The sequence below is a fragment of the Acyrthosiphon pisum genome, chromosome A2 (assembly GCF_005508785.2).
Source record: "Acyrthosiphon pisum isolate AL4f chromosome A2, pea_aphid_22Mar2018_4r6ur, whole genome shotgun sequence".
Taxonomy (NCBI): Eukaryota; Metazoa; Arthropoda; class Insecta; order Hemiptera; family Aphididae; genus Acyrthosiphon; species Acyrthosiphon pisum.
In genome coordinates, this window is record NC_042495.1 from 40,279,816 (window position 1) to 40,304,161 (window position 24,346).

At 27.6% G+C, this 24,346-nt stretch overlaps 1 protein-coding gene across 1 annotated transcript; it reads right to left on the reverse strand.

Annotated features, from left to right (window-relative positions):
* Nucleotides 1–13,439: 13,439 nt before the first annotated feature.
* Nucleotides 13,440–18,069, reverse strand: LOC107883965 (phospholipid scramblase 1-like). Its single transcript, XM_016805100.1, is given in 6 exon segments — nt 13,440–15,126; nt 15,194–15,355; nt 15,460–15,627; nt 16,763–16,980; nt 17,958–18,003; nt 18,005–18,069. Coding segments are annotated over 6 exon segments (711 nt in total). The 5' UTR covers nt 18,062–18,069; the 3' UTR covers nt 13,440–15,066.
* Between the last annotated feature and the right edge of the window lie 6,277 nt (nt 18,070–24,346).

Below are 24,346 nucleotides of genomic sequence, written 5' to 3' on the forward strand. Positions count from 1 at the left end.
TTATTTAATCTTAACTCATAACTGCAGCAACTTTTTTGAGTAAAAAAAATCTTTCCATCACCAATATATAATTATGAATATTATATTTTGTCCGTGATGATGGAAAGCTAAACTACTATATTATACCTAAATAGATGTGCGGACATTTTCTTACCCCCCCCCCTCCGCGATGGCTCAATAACATATCAATTCATTTATATAGTTATTATATTTAAATAGTAATTAAATTAATTCACTTATAAGTATTCATTTTTATCCATTTAATATTAGTTAAAAAGTTAAATAACTATTGATCATAAATCAACTTCTATTACATAATATGTAATTTACGATCATTATGGCTGAATTTGTTTTTTTTATATGAGTAATATTATAGTATAGATACCCATTACCCACGTATTTGCACTAAATAAAATAACTTAACAATAGAAATTAAATGTTTATACTATTTATAAATTCTTTGTATATAGAACGTTAAAATATAAAACTTTTGGAGGACTCTGTTTAAAATAAAAATGAATAAGTGACATAATTTACAAAAAATAAATATTATATAAGCTATATATTAGCTATTAACTTCCTATTATTTCCTCATTTTGGTGTAGGTAGGTTTAAAACTATAGTTCATCTACTAAATAAAAATATTATTCAGCAGAGTAGAGTTACCGCCCTTAACATTGTATGTATCAAATATGATTGTGTTTTATTTAAAATAATTATTAATAACGGTCGCCATGGTATATTATATTGCAGCATAATAGGTAACTATTTGAAGCGATTGCGGTATAGGTATAGAGAATGTTGTTGTTGTTTCGTATGTAATATGCATATAATATATTATACGGTATAGGTTAGGTTCTAGTATATACCATATAGTATATATGGTATAATGTACATACATAATACAAATGCATCTATATAATATATTATGTACGTATACTTACAAGTTATAATACACTTACATACACATCACTTCCAAACCAAACGAAGTCAACCACCGCGGCTGCTGCTGCCATCTGTGTCTGTTTGCCGATGTCGCCTCGGGCCACGCAAATTTAATCATCTCCTTAGTGTACATGTGTAAACACAATTTTCGTCCTTAACTGGCTACGATTTTCGCAAACATTTGCTCTCATTGTTCCTTTGTAAGTTCACCCATACTATATACATATTACAACCCGACCATACCGTTTCGACAGAACCTCGAAGACTTTATAGCCCCTAAACGATATAATATTATGCCAGTGTGGTATCTCAAGGAAATATATACATAAGCATATTGTTATATTAGCATTATGTATGACGTGAATATAATTCAATATAGATAACATTACATTGAAATAAATCCCGAGTTTAAACGTTATATGTATATTGTATATAAATATATAGTTAGGTAGGTGCTGTAGTAACGATGTAATGTCGATTACTAGAAATACATCATGGTGCATAAATATGCAGTCAAAGTGAAATTAATAATATTATAATAATAAAGGGGGGGGGGGCTTGGCGCGGTGTGTTGATTGCAATCAGTCACGCAACATAACTGAGAGTAAGTAACGGCCTCTGCCACTAGTTCCCGGATGGGTGACCACAAAACCTTAGCGCACATACATGTATTTTCAACCGTACCAACCATCCTAACCTTACCATACCAAGCCTACAGGCAAATGACCTCAGTCGACGAACCTCAATCCAATAAAAAATATAAAATTATAAAAAATAAAAAAAAAGTAGATGAGCAGAATTTAAAATTGTTATTGTTTTAAATCAATACGCATATTATGTACCTACTGGTTAAGTATATAACTTTTATTATTTTCTATGTTTACTATGTTATTAATAGTTATAGTTATCATATTATGGTTGCCTACATACAGATACAGGAAAAATTAATAAAAAAAAATGATTGCTAAAAAGATTGAATAAAAATAAAATTAACACATAGCAAAAGAAAAAAATTAAAACAATGAATACAGTTAATTTGGTTGTAATATAATATATTTTAAGACATTTAAAAATAATTCAATGGTATAGAACGGTACCTATCAGATACCAGTACGTGGATCATTTTTATTCTTTTTTTCACCCAAACATTACCTTTCCCCTTTCGCTCAAATATGATTAACGTAAATAATATTCCCAGTTCGCCTAGACTAGTTTAGATAAATTTAAAAGTAAGATAGCAATAGTTTTTTTAATAAAAATATTCATTTTCTCCTTTCCTGGTATAGTCAATATATTATTATAAATTATTTATAGTATAATATTTGAGCATAATTTAGCGTTACCCAGAGAACACCGTAAGGATACGATACTCTTTTTTTTCTCCAAAAGTTTTTTTTTAATTTAAATATAGCTTACTTTAATGAATTAAATTCAATTTTAGCATTTAAAATTTTAAAAACGTTACATTTAACAAATTTGAAATGTAATCCACAATTTGTATAAAAATGCATTAGTCAGGTATTTAAAAAAAAAAAAAAGGTGGGTAAGTGTATGTCGCTCTGCTGTACAGTAGGTTACAAATGGGTCACTGTATAATGGATAGTATTAAATTTGAATTCAATGATATAGGTAATATCACTGGATAAGAAAAACGATTCTGAGTGGAGACGGTTTGTCAGTCTAGGTATTAGACATACCTATTATAGGTATACTTATCTATAGTATTAAAAAAAATTGACCTATAATAGGTATTAATAATAAATTCCAAATTAATCATATCACAATATCAATCAGGTAACGCGTTATACATCAACAACAAACCGTGGTACTATCATAGATATATAATATAGTATACTTTAGAAGTTTCAAGTACCCACAAATAATATTATACAATCATTACAATCACAACAAAATAACTAAAATAGTTATTCCAGGTTTTTTAATATGTAATTTCGTCTAAATTGGAAATTAAAATGACTATAAAAATAAACTGTGCTTATGTATTTCTTAGAATTTTTGGCAACAGAATTAAATATTTACGTGGAATCTTGTTTTAAATTTTCAATCCTTAGATATAAAAGTTGAACATTTTATAAATTTTTAACTACAAAATAATTATTCAATACCATTTAAGGTTGTGGCACATTTCAATGCCTAAATATTTATAATTTACATATATATTATAGGTACTTACGTATTTAATAATAAATTGATATTATCGTGGACTCTGCACACTGCACATTATAAGAAGAATAGATTATATCCAAATATATTCTTCAAGTTGATAAAATTATAAGTAGGTATCACCTTGTTTTTGAATACAGTTACGTATATAAATAAGTATAATATTATTTATGAATTGGTACCTACTCGATATGAAAGTGAAATAGGTATGTATAAAATATGTAATATAAAATACACTACTACACACATTTGTCATAGATATCGATAATTGACACGTGACACATTATAATATCTATTCTTTGTATATTACCTATCTACCTTTTATCATTTTCATATACTTTTTTTAACAAAACTTTTCTCTAGTTATTGTGACATTGCATGTTATAAATCACTTAGATTAATAATTCAACAACTTTTGACCATAGGAAAAAACGCACGCTTAATAATGGTATAGTGGTACCTTACATACCTACTTACTTGCCTTATAATATTATCATGAACAGTCTTCGACGACTATTAGTTTATTTCACCGCTCCTGGGTCTGTTGTGAGCTAATAACTATGTGCAATAATAAGGACCTCGGTTGTGTGTTCGACAATGTACTTTAACCATCACGCACAACATTTTATTTCCCATTGAAAATACATTAGCATTATAATACCTATAACAATAATGTGTTTTTATATAGTAAAATTATACTTGCCTTACAACATTAACCGGAAATTGTCCATGTGTTATAACATATAACTGGCAATTAGAGAGACCAATTTTAATTTTATACAAGCCCGCAATATAAAAAGTGGTAAAAAAATGACATTTTTATTGCAACCTAATAATTAGCCACCAATGCACCGATGCAATAATGAGGTATGTCCATTTTTATAATTTTTCAGAGAATATTAAAAACTTTCTAAAAAATTAGAACTTATCTTTCTTTTTGGATGAATAAGAAACATAAATTAAAACTATTTTAAAATATTATTGTTTTTAATTGCATTAGTTCCAGTAACCAGTTACAAACAATTTTGATTTTGGAAATAACTTGCATGCAAGTTAATGTGACAAATTAGTTAATGAAAATTCTGGTAGTTATCGTAGCTGGAGGTATTTCAAATTTTGATACCGATATCTGGTATTTTTAATTACCAGTATCAATGGTATTACCAATAATAGGTACAGTATTTTCGGTTACTACTGTGATAGTGTGATAATTACCTTTTAATATTGTTTCCTGAATAATAAACTTAAATAAAAGTCATAAATGACGTAGGTAACCGCTCTGATGTAGGTACACTATGTGTTGAATGTAGGTACCTCGTCATTGAAAAGGTGACTGTCGATTATCAGTGAAGACAGTCTACCTTTACCATTTTTCTACTAAAAAAAAAAATAAAAAATAAACACACATGCATCATCGTAAAATCAATTTTAATTTTAAATAAAATACAATTATATTCAAAAAAGCATCTTTAAATATCGTTTGTAGTATCTAATTTATAGACACATTGGATGTTGACTTTTGGAAATCATTTGATTTAATTTACGAATCACGTCAGAATCTAAAGCAAAAAGCAAAATATGAAACAAATACTAACGGCAATACCATTTATTTCAAAATCAATAAAATAATATAAGTTATGATAGAAATATGTATGTATACAATTTTCTTGTAGGTATCAGAAATCTAAACTTTTCTATAAAATTTAACAATATTATCAAGTTCAATAGTAAAATTTTGTTTTATATTTATTTTTCTATTAAAACATGCTTGTTCTGATTTCACTCAGTCAGTCAGTCACCAAAAAGTCATAGATATGAGATTAGCTTGAGTGGACTGAATAATACATATATAGGTAGTTCAGTGGTTGCGAGATGGTTTGTGCTTGTTATAATAAAGAACATACATTTTGTTACCTAATATTAATGTTGAATACTTGTAGGTCATTTATCACTATCTCAGATTTGTATAGGTACCTTAGCCTGACTTAACGTAATATTTTCATATTAGTCTTAACACGTTCATATAATCAATATAAAAATATTATTGGTGGTATGATTGTATGAACCACGTCGTGATATTTTATTGACTAGTTCTGAAACGGTGGCTCACTCTGGCACGTTAAATAAAATTTATCAAAGTGTACTAGAGCGTACCTACTGTAATTCTAATATTATATGTTTCTCGTCACTTATAATATAATCAAACATTAAAACGTAACTATAACTATTTTTAATAACGACTAAAGTCAACTCCCGTTTTTTGACATTTTTGAATTAACTATTATAGGTACAAAACTTATTTTGTTTATTACATAAAGGTGAAGTCTCACATTTTGAGTTAAAAAGTACACCCTTAGTTATTACGTATGTTGCGGATCGTATAACAATATAAACCCCTAAATACAACACGACAAAAAAAAAAGCAAGGTTTCAAATGTAAAAAAAGCGGATAAGTGAGTTTCACTCTGTTGTACGTAGGTCACAAGTGGGTGTCACTATAATGGATGGTGTTTAATTTGAATTCAATTATATTATAGTAACATTGTTTATGAAAAACGATTCTGAGCGGAGACGGTTTGTAAGCCTAAAATATATTTTATATTATATTTATATTGTTATATGGTAGCCGGTATGTTGAATCAATATTATTCGCATATTATTATATAATGTGCATATAATAATATACTTGAGAAGTTTCATGTACCCTCAAAAAATATTTTTAAATTACAACAAAATAACTGAAATCGTTATTCTTGGTTATTTAATATGTGATTTCGTCCAAATTTGAACTTAAAATAACTATAAAAGAAACTAGTGTTTACTATAGATTTTTGGTTACAGTATTAGCTACTTACCTGGACTCTTATTTTACATTTTTAAACCGTATAGCTATAAAATGTGTACATTTTATATATTTTTAACTACTAAATAATTTGTACATTTTCAATTTGAAAATGTCGTTAACATTTGAACTTTAAATGCTTATAAAAAAACGTGCCTATGTATTTTTAAAATTTTTCAACTGCTATAATTGTAACTACATATCAGGAGCCTCGTATTAAATTTTCAATCTTTTTAACCAAACGAATAAAATTGTATTGACGAAATAGATAAAATTACTAAAAATTGAAAATTGAAAATATCCTTAATAGCTCAACACGAGCTAAAATTATTATCAAGTATAGAAAATAATAAAATAAACATCTGTGTACATTTCAAGTATTTAGGGTTATTAGTATTTGAATAGGTACTAACAAAATAATAAAATCGTTGTGCCGTACAACTAGTATTTTAAGTCCTATAACCGGCGTGGTGTATAGGCAAATTTGGTACATCGGCGTATTGGTGGCTTTCAAACCGTAATACGTACCACATAAAACAAAACGAATGATGAAAATATTTAGATACCTACATGATAAGTGATAAATTTCACATAGGTCTAAAAGTGTTCCTAATAAGCGGCTTCTACTGTATTAGCATTTTGTGTATTATAAATTTTCGACCCATGTTCAGCTATTTATAGATATGCATATGAAATTTCGACTACTATTAGTTTTACTTAAATTAAGGTCGATAAACATTTTTTTCCCTCGGTCAAAAAACTTGAAAATGTAATACGCAAGATTCATCGTATCTTGTTAGTAGAAATAAAAAAAAAAGTTAAGCGTAAATCCACAATTACTTTTTATGAGTGTCTGAAGTTCATATCTTGACAAAATTCGTAAAAATCACGAAAATTTGCAAATTATTTTGAATTAGATTTTCATAAAAAGTTGTCTTTATAGTTTATATATTTAAGTTTTTAAAATACAATACAAGATTCCTCATAAGTTGTCTATCTTAAACAAAGAAAATGTCTACCGGAAAGTCAAATTAAATTTTTATAATCGCTTGAAGTTAATATTTTTACAACATTAGATATTCACTCGATTTCTCATAGTGTGATTTTCTTATTTTGTTCTAATTCAAAAGCGAATAACTGTAGATACATGAAATTAACCTGATATGCAGTCCTGTAAAGTATTTAAGTAAAAGTATTTGAGTAAAAGTATTCAAATACTTTTTTAAGTATTGAATAACTTTTTAAATACTTTCAGCATGAAGTATTTTGAATGGTATTCTAAATACTTTTTTTTGTATTAAATACTTTTTGGTATTGAATACTTTGATTTTTTATTTCGAACATTTAATTTTTCAACTAGAATAATAGAATAATAGTTTTATTTAATATTCTGTATTTCTGTGTTAGCCGAAGCCCAAAGGTTTGTGAAAACCAGATTTCTAAAAAAAGTTATTGATTATTGAATAACAATATTCCCTTTAAAACTATTAGATAACTATTAGATTATCTACTACCTATGTGTTTATATTACGATAATTAGAAACCCACTTTAAAAACTAAAAGTATTTGAAACGTATTCCAAATACTTTTTCAAAGTATTTGAGTAGTATTTTAAATACTTAAAAAAAATTTATTTGAGTATTTACTCAAGTACTTTTTAAAAGTATTCTTTACAGGACTGCTGATATGTTTATTTTATAATTTTCTATACATGATAACATTTTAAAAATATTTTTACCCGTTTTGAGCTGTTTACATTTTAAATTAAAATTTCTATAAATTATTATAATAACCTATTGTGTCAAAAAGCATGAAAATTTAATACAAAGCTCTTGATATCCCAGTACAGAGCTAAGTAAAAAAAAAAGAGCTCATGACACGACGGTAGTATATTCCACGAGACAGTCAACTCGTATTTAACCTGTGTAATTTTACGAAAAATGGTCCGACCTCAATGTAGCCTAAGCTAATGAACTGATTGACTTAAAATGTACACGGGTAAACGAGTTGATCAGTATGCTATGTAGATGATACTTTTATAAATCAAGTCGATACAGCCTGAGTAATAGTATTAGTATAGTTATTAATCGAATTGCAATTTTTTTCAGCAGTTCAACAATGTGTATGTTGTATGTACGTGGACTATGATTTCGGCCCATGCCTATGCATATTTCCGCCACGCGTCGGTTGCAATCATAGATCTATAAACTAAGTTATAGTTAAACTTTTTTAAGTTAAACTTAGTTTGTATACATCTATGGTTGCAATGGCTAATTAAGCAATGCGTGATAGTGGGGGTAACACCGGCCGACTCGTTGCGAACCAGGGGTGGCTCCAGAGATATGGTTAGGGGGGGGGAGTAATAATTTTCTAGCAATTTCGATGATTTTTTTTTTGTAATTTTGTTTTTAACAGTAGAAAATTGTTTACAAATACAGCTTGGGGGGGGTCCTAAGCCCCCCCTTCAGCCGCCCCTGTTAAACACCTATTTATCACCGTATTAATACAATACCTAGTCCACTTTATGTCTTATTTAATATAATTGTTTATATTTTTACCTGTTATTGATAATTGATATGCATGTATTAGATATACTTACCTAGTCTCTTTTCAACAAATTAAAAAAAAAAATAGGGTAACTATACCCAAAATTGTAATAAAAAAATGAGTGATATATTAACAAAAACACTACGTGTAAAAAAACCTAGCTAAGAAAAAAAATTCAAGTTAGAAAAGCTGTGATATCAAGACTGTACCAAGTAATTTATGAAATTCATAAGTATAGAAATTGTTTATAATTGTTTGTATTTGGTGAAGTACGATAATTTAATACAAATAAATTAGCTTAGCTTGGTGGCTACTAATATGTACGACTACAACTAAACATAAACCTAATGCTGATATAAATATTTACATCACCTTTTATATTTATATTAGCCAACCCGTCACAGCTTCGCCCGTAATTGGTTGTTTATTTTGTCTTCGGACGATAATAATACGTATAATTTTTATTCAAATTTTATCATTTAATGTGATCTGCAAGTATATAAAAAACGGTTAGTAAATACGTATTGAAATTTTTCTAGCAGTATTAATGATAAATTTATTTTTATTTTTTATAGCTGAATCTGTGTACTTAGTTGCCCGTAAGCGATCGTAACTCTTAAAAAAAAAAATGATTGTTCAACTCCTTTTGGGTTTAACTTGCTGCAGTAAGTGCAACTCAGCCACCCTTGTGGGATATCCGACTACGTTGGATCGCGGACAAAGGGTAACTCTTTCACCTTGGTAGTTGGTGGGCAACGTTCAATAATTTGATTTGATGTAAGCTTGTACTTGATCTGCCCGAATAACCAATGGCAACCGATAATAAATAAACACCAATTTCTACTGTAGACTGTAACCAATAGCAACTATAAATATATAAAAATAAAATGTCCAATGCGAACCTCAATGTCTGTGTTTGAGTATCTTCTTAATTTTCGGGGAATCCCTTCTTATTGCACGGTAAAAGTATTGAAAGAACCACTATTCCAAATTTCAAGTTCGTACATACGTTGAGTAGTTTTTGAGATAGGTACGGCAATCTGTAATCAGTGGTATTTGGATTTTATATATATATAGATTCCTTTCTTCCTCCCCTCCGACAATAACATGAAAAATCGGGTGACCTGGTGACACTCAGGAAGGTATTTGAAAACAACTATGTGAAAATAATATTCAATAGTATCGTCACAAAATTGGAACAAAAAAAAAAGGCATGTTCTTTTATATAACATAAAAGGATAAATTAGCTTTGTTTTTTAATTTTTCAATAACTTTATACTTATTCTTTACTAATAAAAGTGGTACTAAAACCTTTTAACAGACTGTTTAAATTTCAGGCAAATCGGTTCAGTTGTTTTCTCGGTTAGCGCGGTCGTAGAAAGCCTCTTACCATTTTATATAGTAGTATACCTAGATAATATAACCATAACACTATTCAAGTACTTATACTATAACTTATAAGTAGCCGCCAAGCTAAGTTAATTTATTTGTATTTAGCTACCGCACCTACATTAAACACAAAAATTGTATTATAAACGATGTCTAATGTCTAAACTAATAAATTTAAGAAATTACTTGGCACCTTTTGGATATCACAACTATTCCAACTTGAGATTTTTTTCTTAGCGAGGTTTCTTACACGTATCTAGTGTTTTTATTGATTGTTACAACAGCAGTTCAAAAATATTAAAATTACATAGGCATAAGCGTATAAAGTGCTATTTAAATTTAATAAGCATATAAAGTTCAAATGTTGACAAAACGTATCAAATTGAAAATGTACAAATTATTTTTTAGTTAAAAATGTATAAAATGTTCAATTTTTTAGTTAAGGATTGAACATTTAAAACAAGATTCCACGTAAATAGTTTATTCTATAAACAACAAACCTAAAAAATATATGAACACAGTCTTTTTATAGTTATTTAAATTTTAAGTTAAAATTTGGAAAAAATTACGTATGAAAATCAACTTCTAGTTATTTTGTTGTAATTTAAAAATATTATTTGTGGGTACTTGAAACTTTTAAAGTAATTATATTATTATATTTTAGATTCTGAGTGGAACGATGAATGTATTGATTTTACAATGATGTGTGTTTTTTTATTTTTTTTTTTTTTGTGACTGTCATCACCTTTTAGGACAGTAAAAGTGCTTGGATTTTCTTCAACAGTACCTTTTCTGATAGGAATGTGAATCTAGTTGGTACTTAGGGGGGTCAAAAGTAAAATTTTTCAAAGAGTTTACAACAGCGCCGTGAAAAACAAAAGAAAAATTAAGGAAAAACGGGAATTTTTAAGCAAAATCTGTTTTCGAGAAAATTGATTTTGGTTTTTGGTGTAACTTTAAAACGAATGACTGTAGGGTACATGAAATTTTCATTAGTTGTTTAAACTCCCATTTTCTATACATGATAAAATTTTCAAAATATTTTGATTTGTTTTGAGTTGTTTACGGACAATTTCAGTTTCCAATTTAATTAGTTTTTTTTCTATGAATGTCAAAAAAACTTTATTTGTTGAGTAAAAATACTTGAAAATTTAATACAAGGCTCCTACTATATTGTTACAATGACATTTGAAAAATTTTAAAAATCCTTAGTCACAGTTTTTTTTTATTAGCATTTAAAGTTCAAAAATTGACAAAATATGTAAAAATTACGAAAATTAGCAAATTATTTTGAGTTAATAATTCGAAAAAATTTTTCTTTTTAGAACTAAGATTAAGATATCAATAAAGTTTTATCTATTGGGCCAAAAAGTGTAAAAAATTAATACAAAGCTCCTGATACATTGTTACAATAGCAGTTGAAAAATATTAAAAATACATAGGCACAATTATTTTTTATAAGCATTTGAAGTTGAAATTTTGACAAAATTTATCAAATTTAAAATTGAATAATTATTTTGTAGTTAAAAATTTATAAAATGTTCAACTTTTATATCTAAGGATTGAAAATTTAAAACAAGATTTCACGTAAATATTTAATTCTGTTACCAAAAATTCTAAGAAATACATAAGCACAGTTTATTTTTATAGTCATTTTAAGTTCAAATTTGGACGAAATTACATATTAAAAAACCTGGAATAACTATTTTAGTTATTTTGTTGTGATTGTATAATATTATTTGTGGGTACTTGAAACTTCTAAAGTATACTATATTATATGTCTATGATAGTACCACGGTTTGTTGTTGATGTATAACGCGTTACCTGATTGATATTGTGATATGATTAATTTGGAATTTATTGTTGATACCTATTATAGGTCAATTTTTTTTTATTACTATAGATAAGTATACCTATAATATGTATGTCTAATACCTAGACTGACAAATCGTCTCCGCTCAGAATCGTTTTTCTTATCCAGTGATATTATATCATTGAATTCAAACTTAATACTATCCATTATACAGTGACGTGACCCACTTGTAACCTACTGTACAGCAGAGCGACATCCACTTACCCACCTTTTTAATTTTATATACACAATTACATTTTAAAATGCAATTCTTTCGACAACAATTAATTTAACCTACTGTAATACAAATGCCTAATAGTAAAATAAATTAAGTACTTTAATCACTATGTCATAAAATATACTATATACCTACCAACCTACTTAGTAATAATAGGCTTAGGTTATAGGCTGATAGACCGTTTTCGCTCATAATTGTTTTTCGTAACAATACATTTAACACAACCATTACAGTGACTCTCTAGACACCTAATGAACAGCAAAGTGTACATAATGTTTTTCTGATTCATAATACAAAATATAAAATAGTAAATTATACAATAATATGTAAGATCATTTTTTTAGTAGTATTTACGAGCTAAAAAAAAAGAATATGAAACAAATGCACTTTGGGACCCACGCTAATTTTTAAATTCTTTTATTTCTCAATGCAAGCTTAAAGCACTGAATCTGCAAGTGTTGGAACTGATGTTGATCTTTTTTTACATTGGAAGTTTACCACAATTGTACAATTATTTGATTTTTTCAATTACTTAGTATAAATAAATAAGTTCATGTTAGAATTATGTACAAACTAAATAAAATATTTTTACAAGTTCTGTAGAGAATTTAATAATATTATACCTACCTAATAAATAAGTTTTATGACACTGTCATCCTTTACTTGGGAAAAACATTTATATAAGTTTATTTTTATCATACAGACAGTGCCGCATTTAGACACTTTGCGCCCAGGTGCAAAAAAAAATTGGCGCCCCCTAAGCTCCGGTGAAAAAAATTGCTTCCCCGTAAGGGGCCTACCCACGGAAAATATGGGAAATAGATCCTCATTAACCTTTCAGATTTTGAGCACAGAAAAAAATATTTGTTTTACAATGTGTGCTTTTTTAAAAATATTGTTTTGTAATTGCTTAATCCTCTCTCCGCAAATATACATTTGAATTTATGTCACCTAAACCTTGCTTTCATAATATAAATTGTTTTTTTTTAACATATTTAAGTAGGTTGTAGATATTTGTGAATAAATAAAATAAAATTATATAAAACTTTGCAAATTAATATAAATTAAAAAAATGTCAAACAGCATATTAATACTAATATAGGTACTATGTATATATAATACTGTTATTAAAATAATTAAAATTATACAATTTTAATAATTCACAAGTAGACATATTTCTGGCCACAACATTTTGGCGCCCCTAAAATATTGGCGCCCGGGGCAGTTGTACTCAGGGCCCCCCCCCCTAAATGCGGCCCTGCATACAGATAATATAATGATTGTGCACCATGTACATATGCTACATACATATACTACATACATACCATGTATGGGGGGGGGGATGCCCAAACTTTCCCGCTGCAAGTGTGCCAGGTTACATGAATGTTTTAAACTTAAAAACACATAGTGATTTTTAAAATATAAGAATGAAAGAATATAAATTGATGAGCATAACAAATAATATATTTAATCAAACACCAACAAATATAGAGCATAAGCATAAAAAAATACATAGCATATTAGATATACTGTCATGTCATGTCATGTCATGTCAAGTATCATTAAGTGCATAGTATGTGCTATAATAAAGATATTAGTTAATAAAATATTTTATATAAAAATAAATATTAATTTAGATTTAAAATTAGATATTACATTATAATAGTAATAACTTATAATAGCATACAAATTATTAGTTACAAATAATTGTGCACTTCAATCAAATCAGTTTTAGCAAAATAAAATAAAAATGAAAAAAAAATACAATATGAAAGCATAATATAAATTATTACATTTTAAATAAAGTAAATTAATATTCACAACTAATAAATGGCTAATGAATATTAATTCATATTATACAACAACATTTTTTTCACTTATACATATATATTTTTTGTTTGATGAAAAAATATATGGTAATTAAATTAAATTAAAATAAGTTATTTGGCTATAAAAATACACCTTCAATAAATAATTTTGAAAAAATGGTAAAAGTTATCTTAATGTATTTTGTAAACAATTTACAGACATGTTGTATAATTAAATAATACTGACTAGGATTCACTGAAATATCTTCAATAATCTCAATTAAAGCATGTATAACATTATGTTATTCTTAGCATACACGTGTACTTTAGTCCATTTATGTAAGAGTACTTATCAGCAGTATACTACACAAGACGCCGTTGGGCCTATTACCTTTACCACTTAATAGGTTTATTTTACAGTGTCAAATCAGTCTCTCAACAGCTGTAAAGCATATGTTTATAATATTATTATGTTAATATTGTATGAACATACTGAAATGCAACTATCAACTGGAAAACTTACTACAAATAGAAGCAATAGCAGCATTCCTGCACAATAGGCAACAGCAGTCAGATTATAGTAGTGGAAGGGGGTATATGTCATGTGACTGAACTAGAAAAATTGTTTGCACTCGAAAAGTACTCTTAACGCAACTTAATACAACAATCAAGTGATATTCCAAGAAAAAGTAAAAAATAAGTTTGGAGTTAAATAAATATGAAATTACGAAAAAATAAAACTACAGTTTACTTTTTGATTTTGAACTCTCAATTATTTAATGCCTAGACTTGGATATAATTATACTGTTTTATAGTTAAGAATATCAATAATAATCTCAGGTGAAAGGCTTCTGCGCCCGCAGAGGCAATTGAATGGGTATGGCTGCATTATCCAAGTGCCAGGGTAACAACGAGAACCGATTTAATCAAGGGGCACAAATTGGTTGTTACCCAAAGTTATTCTTATATGACACAGAGAATCACATTATTCAAACTAGTGAAGCAACAATTTAAAAACAAATATTATGAAATTATGGTAGGTATCTTTTTACAATTAAAAAAATATGAACTATGTTTGTTTTCAAACTGTTTTTCACAAACTAGAATGTATCAAAAAATATTTTTAAAAAAAAATGTTTTATGTAAAGATTCATAGATTCAACATTTTAAATTTAATTATTTAAAGCTAAAATAGTAACAAATAACTGCATGATTTTCATTGTGATTATAAAGTAAAATATTATACATAATATAATGGGAGTTAACAAAGTCCAATTCCATCATCTTCTACATTTCCTCGTTTTTCATAGAACATAACATCCTAAAAATATGAAGTAATAATCAATTATTAAAGAAAATTCCAAGATATCAATTCACATTTAACTTACTATCAAAAAACAAGCTCCTAGCATAACAGCTTTCATACGGACATCAAGATCTATAGGAAAAGAAATACCAAAGAAATCGGCATCAGTAAATACTTCCCTCAAGAGTCCAGACCATTGTTTGGATATACGGCCAACTACAGTGGTTTTGTCCTTAGATAATATCTGAAAAACATTATTATGTGATTAAAATATTAAATTCTTATACTGAGTATTCAGTATAATTTACAAACTATTTGGTTAGTCTGATTAAAAATTTGAATAATTACTTTAAATTCAACATCTCCACCGCAAATACTATATCGGCATATTGGTCCTTCGATTTTTAATACTTCTTCATGAGCTGCATTACGAATGGTGAACATTGGTGTTAAAATTGACCAATCTTGTTCAACGATTCCAACCAAACACCCGGGTGGAGAAAATACTTCAATACTCTGTTGTACAATTTTAAATTAAAGATAATATTATAAAATTATACTGTTACACTAATATTTATTGAAAATGTCAAGTCTCTATGATCATCCATTTTTAATTACAACAATAAAAACAAAATCAAATAATGATTTAGAGTAAATATTCAAGATTTTTGTAATCAAAATTTTTAAGTTTATGTACTGTTCCTAAAAATTATTACAGATACAGTGACTTAAAAGTTAAAACACACATTATGAAAAAAAAAATTACTTAGCAAGGGTTGAATACAGCATTTAATCAGAATTTAAAATATGAATTGGACAATGTATTATATTTTAAAAGGAATAAATTGGCACAATAGACAAAAATTACTTTGACCTAACTAGGTTTGGACAAAAGTTTTAGATACAACGATGTCTGTGCCATTTCCTTACTACCCATTTATGAAAAGGTCTTATCATATAAATTTGTATTATTATTATTATTATTATTATTATTAGGTAATATTAAGACTAATAGTTTTTTTAGATTATACACATTTTGCTATATTCCATAGGGGTTTTTTAACCCTAGATTTCAAAAATAGTGTAGGCAAAATTTAAAGTAAAAATGAATACCTTAAAAATGAATAAATATACAATTTAATATGTTTACATATTGCATATTTGATGCAAAAATAAAAACAAATTAGTTATCCCACACATTGATTGAAGCTCAACTTGTACCTTAATGGTTTTTGTCAGTTATTTGTCGATTAAACATAGTTTTATGTCTATATCCCTAATCCTCATTGTTATGCTGGGTCTACCTATAGTAAAATTTTAAACGAAAATTCAACTTTCCCAAAAAAAAGAGTCTATTTAAGTTTTTCAATACATAAGCAGTGTTTTGTTTTAATTTTGCTGTCTCTGTATAGAACCGACTTTATAACTATACTCTATTCAAAATGAGATCATTACTCAGCGGGGACCAGTTTTCGTCGGGCGGCGGTCAGACATATGGTCAGACACCGTCCCCACTACGGCAATGTGTTAGGCGCTACCACGGAACAAAGCCATCCCCGAGTGCACAACTAGGCCGCCAAGTAATGATCTCATTTTGAATAGAGTATAAATAGTTCCAGATATTATTTTTAATATAAACATATCATTATACCTGTAAACAGCAAGGAAAAAGGCAAGATTGACAAGCTAAAGGCCTTGATAAATGTATAACTTCATTTTTATAGTTATCCAAGATTTTCATTTCAAATGGTCGTATTGGCCCACAGCAATTTCGTGTACAACAATCATTATCTTCGACAGCATAAAATACTTTTTGACCAACATTATTTTTAATTGTATACTTGTTGTTGGTCTCAAACCCTAATAAGGCTATAATAACATATTATAAACATTCAAAATTAGTATAAAGTAAAACTTCAACATTTTCATATATTAAAAAGATTTGATGGTAAATGATTAATTTTATGAAAATACAATATCCTATTAAAGAATTAGATAAACTATAAATATATTTGACCAAATCCGGTATAAAAAAAAAAAGCACCATATCATTGATATGGTTCATTATCCTGGTGCAGGATAATTTTACACTAGTTCAGACAGTATAATATTTAAATAGATATTACCAGGAGTTTTTCGGTAGTCACATTCACCTTCTTATCGTTTCATTGTTTCTCACATTCAAGTGAACTGATTTTATGTGTAAACTCTAACAATTAGATTTTGTAGAATTATACCTTCTTAAAAAGACACTATTTAATTTAACTGATATTATATTTTTTAAATATTGGAATTATTATTTCTTTGTTTCATATTGATATTACACATACAAATAGATTAGATAAACGGTTATTTAAATGTTCCAGTTATAATTAAAGAGATAGTATGAATTGTATGTTAAAAGAATGTTATCAAATTAATAGAACATTCTAAATCTAATTAGTTATCCGAGTATGTAACAAATTATAAGTTATATCACAGATTATATAAAACTTTATTTATATAATCTGTGGTTATATCTAATATGTTCCATCATAAGTACAACTGCTGGGTAGTTTTTAATATCAAATCATTCATGTAAAAAATTATATAAATCAATATGCTTATTGTAAAACAACTTTCAAAATAAATATAAAAATAAAAATATCTAATATGTACCTAATTAATATTTGGTACACAATAATTAGTGTTTATAAAACATTTGTAATACTTTGAGCGTCTTGAAAACTTTATTTAAAAGATAGAAAAATATAATAATTTAAAACCAATAGTTTCTATATTTTGTACTAAATCCAAAAACTTAAATAGTAGGTAATAAATAATTATATAATTATTTTACTTTTTACCTTCTATAATTTCTACTTGCTGTTTAACAAGTAATTGATTAATTGTTAGAAAGATACTGGAGTCCATTTGGACAGTTTTGTGGTATAGCTTGAGGAATAGGCATCCAACCATCTGTTAAATTTTAAAATTTATATTTAAAAAATAATGAAGAATTGGTTTATATTGCAATTTAAAATATTTGGCTGTCATTTATGTGTTCTACCTACAAAAGCGTTCTACCAACCGTTATCTTCTGCTATAGGATGTTGTCTACCGGCAGCCGGCCGGTTATTACACGGTCTTAATTATGATCTTTGATAGATACGTCCTAATCTAAAAAATCTAACTATGATAGACCATTAGACTATAGACATAATATTATAATATTATGAAATAGTAAAAATGTAGCACTCTAACTAGCAGCACTCGGCGGTTTTATGAATTACGTGGAGCGTAACTAGTTCTGACCGCTGATACAACGCGCGATGCCTAACCAGCTCTTTATAATAGCAATGACAGCCAAATATTTTTTTTTAGATAATGCATAGATAGACATTACCTGGTTTACTTGTTTTGAGATTTCAGTTTTAAATGAGTTTTTTTTTTAAAGTAAAATTATGAATTAACTTACCAGCTACCACTTGAGGAGATGGTTGATATGCGCCGGGTTGATGCTGTATAACTTGTCCATAACCCGGCTGTGAATATGGAGGTGGATAGTTTGGATTATGTATTACAGAATACCCCTGATTTTGTTGTGGTGGCATTTGTTGTTGATGTTGATACATATTATATTGGTCATGTTGATACGGTTGAATTTGATTACCAACTGGTGGATATTGATTTTGATTACTGATTGGTGGATATTGCTTTTGATTACCATCTGGTGGATATTGATTTTGATTACCAGCTGGTGGATATTGGTTTTGAGGTGAATGATACTGAGAAAATCCTAAGAAAAAACATGTACTTAAAATTATTTTTTCCTTAACTTAGTGAAATAATTTTAAATAAACATTAAACCGAGTTAATATTAAATTAATAAAAATTTAAAGTATTTAAAGTCAACAGAAATGTTATTTATTAAATTATTTTTTTTCTAAAATTATACATATTTATCCTTATTAAAATCTCATACCTGGTGGTGCTGGTGCTACATTTGGATTAGTATACATTTGAATTTTTTGAGACTTGCGATTTTCAAATAAAAGTATTCTAGAAAATACAACTTTTTTGTTATACCTAATTGTTTTTATAATATAAACACTAAACTAATTACCTAAATATATACTAGTACCGACTACTGAGTAAATGCAAATTGAAACTAAACTAAATAATCTATACCAAGTTTTGTTTATACTTTATAATGAAATTATTTCATAACAAATGTTGTGATTGTTGTCATGGTAATTCTACATCAACCACATAACTTCATGACTCATGATCTCAAATCTCAATAGAGGCTCTAAACAAATTTACCACTTACACGCGCTACCATGTCAATGACAATATCATTAAGGCATTATTACATTAAGATCTAGGCAATGGGAATTTATGAAAAATGATTAGTATGTAAAAGAAAATAGATATGAAAAAGAATTAAGAACAAATTTGATATAAAGTTAGTTTTATAATGACCAATTTAATTAATATACACTATAATATAAATATTACATTAACATTTTTTACATAAATTATTATTTTGAAATTTATTCCTGAGTTAGCATGTGGGTAGTTCAAGATAGAAACTAAATGATTATAAATATATTTTACATCACAATGGTTTAAGTTGCCTAAATCTGTATTAGTTGTAACTAGACATTGCAAATATGCAATAGCAATAGTATATTAATGTGTTATAACTTAATAGTTATTAACAGAATGGTATTTGGTTATGATATAATTAATATTTCTTGAGAATGACTTTCCATTCGCTGTCAAAATTATTTGAAAGACCAATATTATTACCTATTTAAATAGGAAATAGGTAGTAAAGACCTGCGAGGGACAGGCGGCCGGTCCGTAATAACATTGGTCCAGACCGGGGCCTTTAAAATAAAATAAAGGGTTGGATTGGGCTTTTTTTTCACAATAATTGTTGGATCGGGCCTGGCGTATAAAATGTACAGCCCTTGCATGTATATAGTAGGGTATATATCATTACCTACCTAATATAAAATGGTATAAATAGCTTAAATGATGATTTGACATAAATTGAATTTTTACCAAAATAGTTGCACAACATTTCTGGTTAATAATAAAATATTTTTAACCTAATTCAAGATTTGAATTTCAATTCATTTAACATTTTATTTTATATAGAAATTATATAAATAAGATACTTTTTTATAAATAAGGTGTGGTGTCTAGATGTTGTGTTTATTCTATAGATATACAGAATATACAATATAAAATGTATGGGCATACAAATTAAAAATAGTTGCTCTCGCACTTGATTTAATTGTTACAACTGGTACAACAATGTTTTAGACTGTGAAAATGTGGCCTATCTATAGGTATTTTTTGTCATATAAATACACAATAGATCATAATATACAGAAACCATCGGTTTTTTTATCGGACTTATTTAAAAATTTTTTTTTTTTTTGGCAACCCGCCCATATTTTATAAATAAAACTAGGACATTCAATACTAGGACTGGTGAGACTTGTAAAATAATTTATGACATTTTCACAAGACGGACATTGAAATTCTGCATAGATAATCGACTGAAAAATATGACATCACCTAATAAAAATTTAATCTTGCCATATACGTCGTACGATGTACCTGTTGCGAGTGGGTGCAATCGTATAGTATACACTGTGTAGGTAGTACCTAATGATCAATTTGAAATTGCAATTTACATAATTACATTATGATTGATACAAATACGATAGTGAGCACTTACTTATGTGTAATTTATAATAATATATTATATGATTTTCACGCGTCGGTATATATTTTACACAGACAACCAGTTCGAAAAAAATAACGATTGGATTTATATTATAATATAACTCTTAAACGACACCACGGAGCGCAAAATATTAATGAATATCAAACTCAAACAATTTAAATTATAAAATTAATAATAAGATTACAGATCGGCTTGTCACTCAGCCCTTCTTACCTCGGGAATCGAAACGCAGTACGCACAATTTCCACAACGGATCGTCACACCCGGTCGCCGTCGTTCTCAGCACTGACTACTGACTAGCGAATACCGATTTACTATTCCACTGATCAAAATCCATATTGTACAGAGAGTGGAGAGTGGTCTGAGTCACTCATTTCACAATAATTTGTCTTTTATCATTATCGCGTGTAAAATTTCAATAATAATATTATCTGGAGGGCGGCGCCGTAGATAATATATCTATACTAGTATTTATAATCAATAGTGTTAAGGCTCGTTAACACAGTGACAGTACTGCCATGATATAATAAATGACTGTACTGTCATAATTATTATGATTATCCGACAGTTACTGTCACGTATAGTTGGGAAAAATTGTATCTAGATAATATTATTTAAATGAATTTTTTACAATTATTCGAATAATTTAAAAACATTTTTTTTATTTTTGTATTGGGTTAATAAGGCTTCGAGTGCTTCGACATCTGAGCCTGTAATAATTACATAGTATTGGTCTTAAAATTATAGAAATAGTTTCAGTAATGAGTAGAAAAAATTTGTGAAATATATATAAATGCATTTTTTTTTTACAGTAATTTTGCTAAGCCCATATATTTGTGAAAAAATTGTAATTGTTTTTGAAGTTCTCTTCACAAGAGTACTTGTTGCATCGTTGATGGGTTTCCGAGAATTTGTTTGGAGCTGTTGTGGAATATGATCTGTACAAGCCCGGTTTAAGGGTGGCAGGTGGGGCCATATAGCCCTTGGGCCTCGATAGTTGGAATTTATTTAGGGGCCTCTGATTTGTCCATTACTTTTTCGTTATATAGGCTATAATTATTATAACACTGCATAAATCAGCTGAAAAAAATCGATGATTATTTAGTTAGGAAAAAAGCTTGTAAATTATAATTTATAAATAAAGTGATACATTATTCATTATTTATTTCTATATACCTAACATCTATATATTATATTTATTATAACAGGTACCTAATATTAAATAATATACAATGTGTTCCAGGGTGAAGTGACCGGCCAACGTCATATGAAATAGTATACCAAAAATGATGAAGAAATACCCTTAAAAGATTGAATCTAACTTTTTAGATTCTGAGTGGAACGATGAATGTATTGATTTTACAATGATGTGTGTTTTTTTTTTATTTTGTTATTGTTTTTCTTATACAGTGATATTATATCATTGAATTCAAATTTAATACTGTCCATTATACAGTGACCCACTTCTAACCTACTGTACAGCAGAGCGACATCCACTTACCCACCTTTTTTTTTTTACTTTTTTAGTTATGGTCAATTAACTTTCAACAATCACGCATTTGTTTATGTATCTTCAACACTTTTCAACATTTTGACGTAGTTTTATTTTTATTTGAAAGGTATTTAATTGTCCCATCAACAGACACAGGTACGTAATTAAACCAGAAATGTGCTAATTATTTTTATTAAATTAAAAAAAGAGAAAAAAGTTGGCAAAAATTAGTATTTTTAAAAGGAAATTGTGCATTATTCCAAATAATTTATTATTAACTATGAGTTTTTGTTTTTTGTATTATGACAACTAAAATTTACCGAATAGTATAAAATTAAACGATTGACGATCTATTAACCGGTAAATTGGTAAATCAAAATTCATTGTAATCACTAATCCTCTTGCTGTATGAAATCCTTTCTCCCAGTGACCGAATGTCTAATCAGTTTAAACTTGAAACTACTAATTGGCAATTTTCAATAAAACGTTTATCTGTTTTAAGTTTTGTTACAAAAATACATGAGATACATTGAATAAACCTACCTTCCGAAATTACAAGAAAATAGTGGTAGGCATTAACAAATAATAACCAAGTACTTCAAGTGAATATCTAAATAAATCAAAACAATTTTTTAAAAAAATGTAGCTAAAAAGTAGCGCGCTACATTTAAAAAAAAAGGTGGGCAAGTGGATGTCGCTCTGCTGTATAGTAGGTTACAAGTGGGTCACTGTATAATGGATGGTATAAAATTTGAATTCAATGATAGAATATCATTGTATAAGAAAAACGCTTCTGAGCGGAGACTGAATCTAGGTATAAGATATAGCAGCGTTTCCCAACCTTTTTGCAATCTGATATAGTATACTTATATCAATGGTATTAAAAAAAAAAAAAATGACCTATAATAAATTCCAAATTAATCATATCACAATATCCATTAGGTACATATAACGCGTTATACATCAGAAACAAACCGTGATACTATCATAGATATACAGGGTGTATCTTATGTCATTGTACGCGGGGTTTTTTAACGATTATGGAACGATGACATGGAATTTCGTTAAAACGAAAAAAGACGTGTTTCTTTATTTTTGACAGGCAATTTTTTTGTAACAATTTCAAATTTTTTAAACACGCAGGTGTACCAATACCAAAATAAACTTTATTTTTTCAAATGCCAACCACTATATTTTTAATGGGTTCTTATAAAGCTTTTTTTTCTGAAAATTTTGATAGTCGAATCATCAATTTTGCCTCGCTAGTTTAGTAACTATGGTCCTCTAAAGATTAGTAAAATATGCATTAATACTTTTAATTGAAATAATGGGTATAGGTTTAATTAACGTGCGCCAAACAATTTTTTCTTATAACTACCTTTTGATACACTTCAATAGTTGAATCTGTAATCCAATGTGTCACTCAAAAAAAAATAATAATAATAATAATAAAATCATAAACAAAATTGTTGGTAAACATAGATCATTATTTTTATCCCAACATACGATCATAAAAATTAATATTATTATTTTAATATTATAATAATTAATAAATTAATTACTTTACATTTTTTTCATCACAGTTGCTTTTCTTACAATATCATAAATTTGGATTGGTTAAGTCCTCCACATAGAGGACTTGAAGCAAAAAATATTTGACGAGTGCCGTAAATTAACAAGTGATAATTTTAAAAATATTTGTCAGGAATTTGAAGACCGATTATAGGTATTACTGCCAAGAAGTAAATGGAATGCATTTTGAACATTTAATTTGAATTTTTTTTTTTTTTAATAAACACTAAATTTACAAAAATATTTGTTTTTAAATTATTGGAGTTCCGACGTTAATTAATCATATTTGAAATGAATAATATTTACATACATAGTCAACATCCATAGGTATAGCACTTGTTCTTCAATCTGAGTTAGTTAGACCAATTACACAATGTTATCATACAATATTGTTATTATAATAATAATAATATTCAAATAACCAT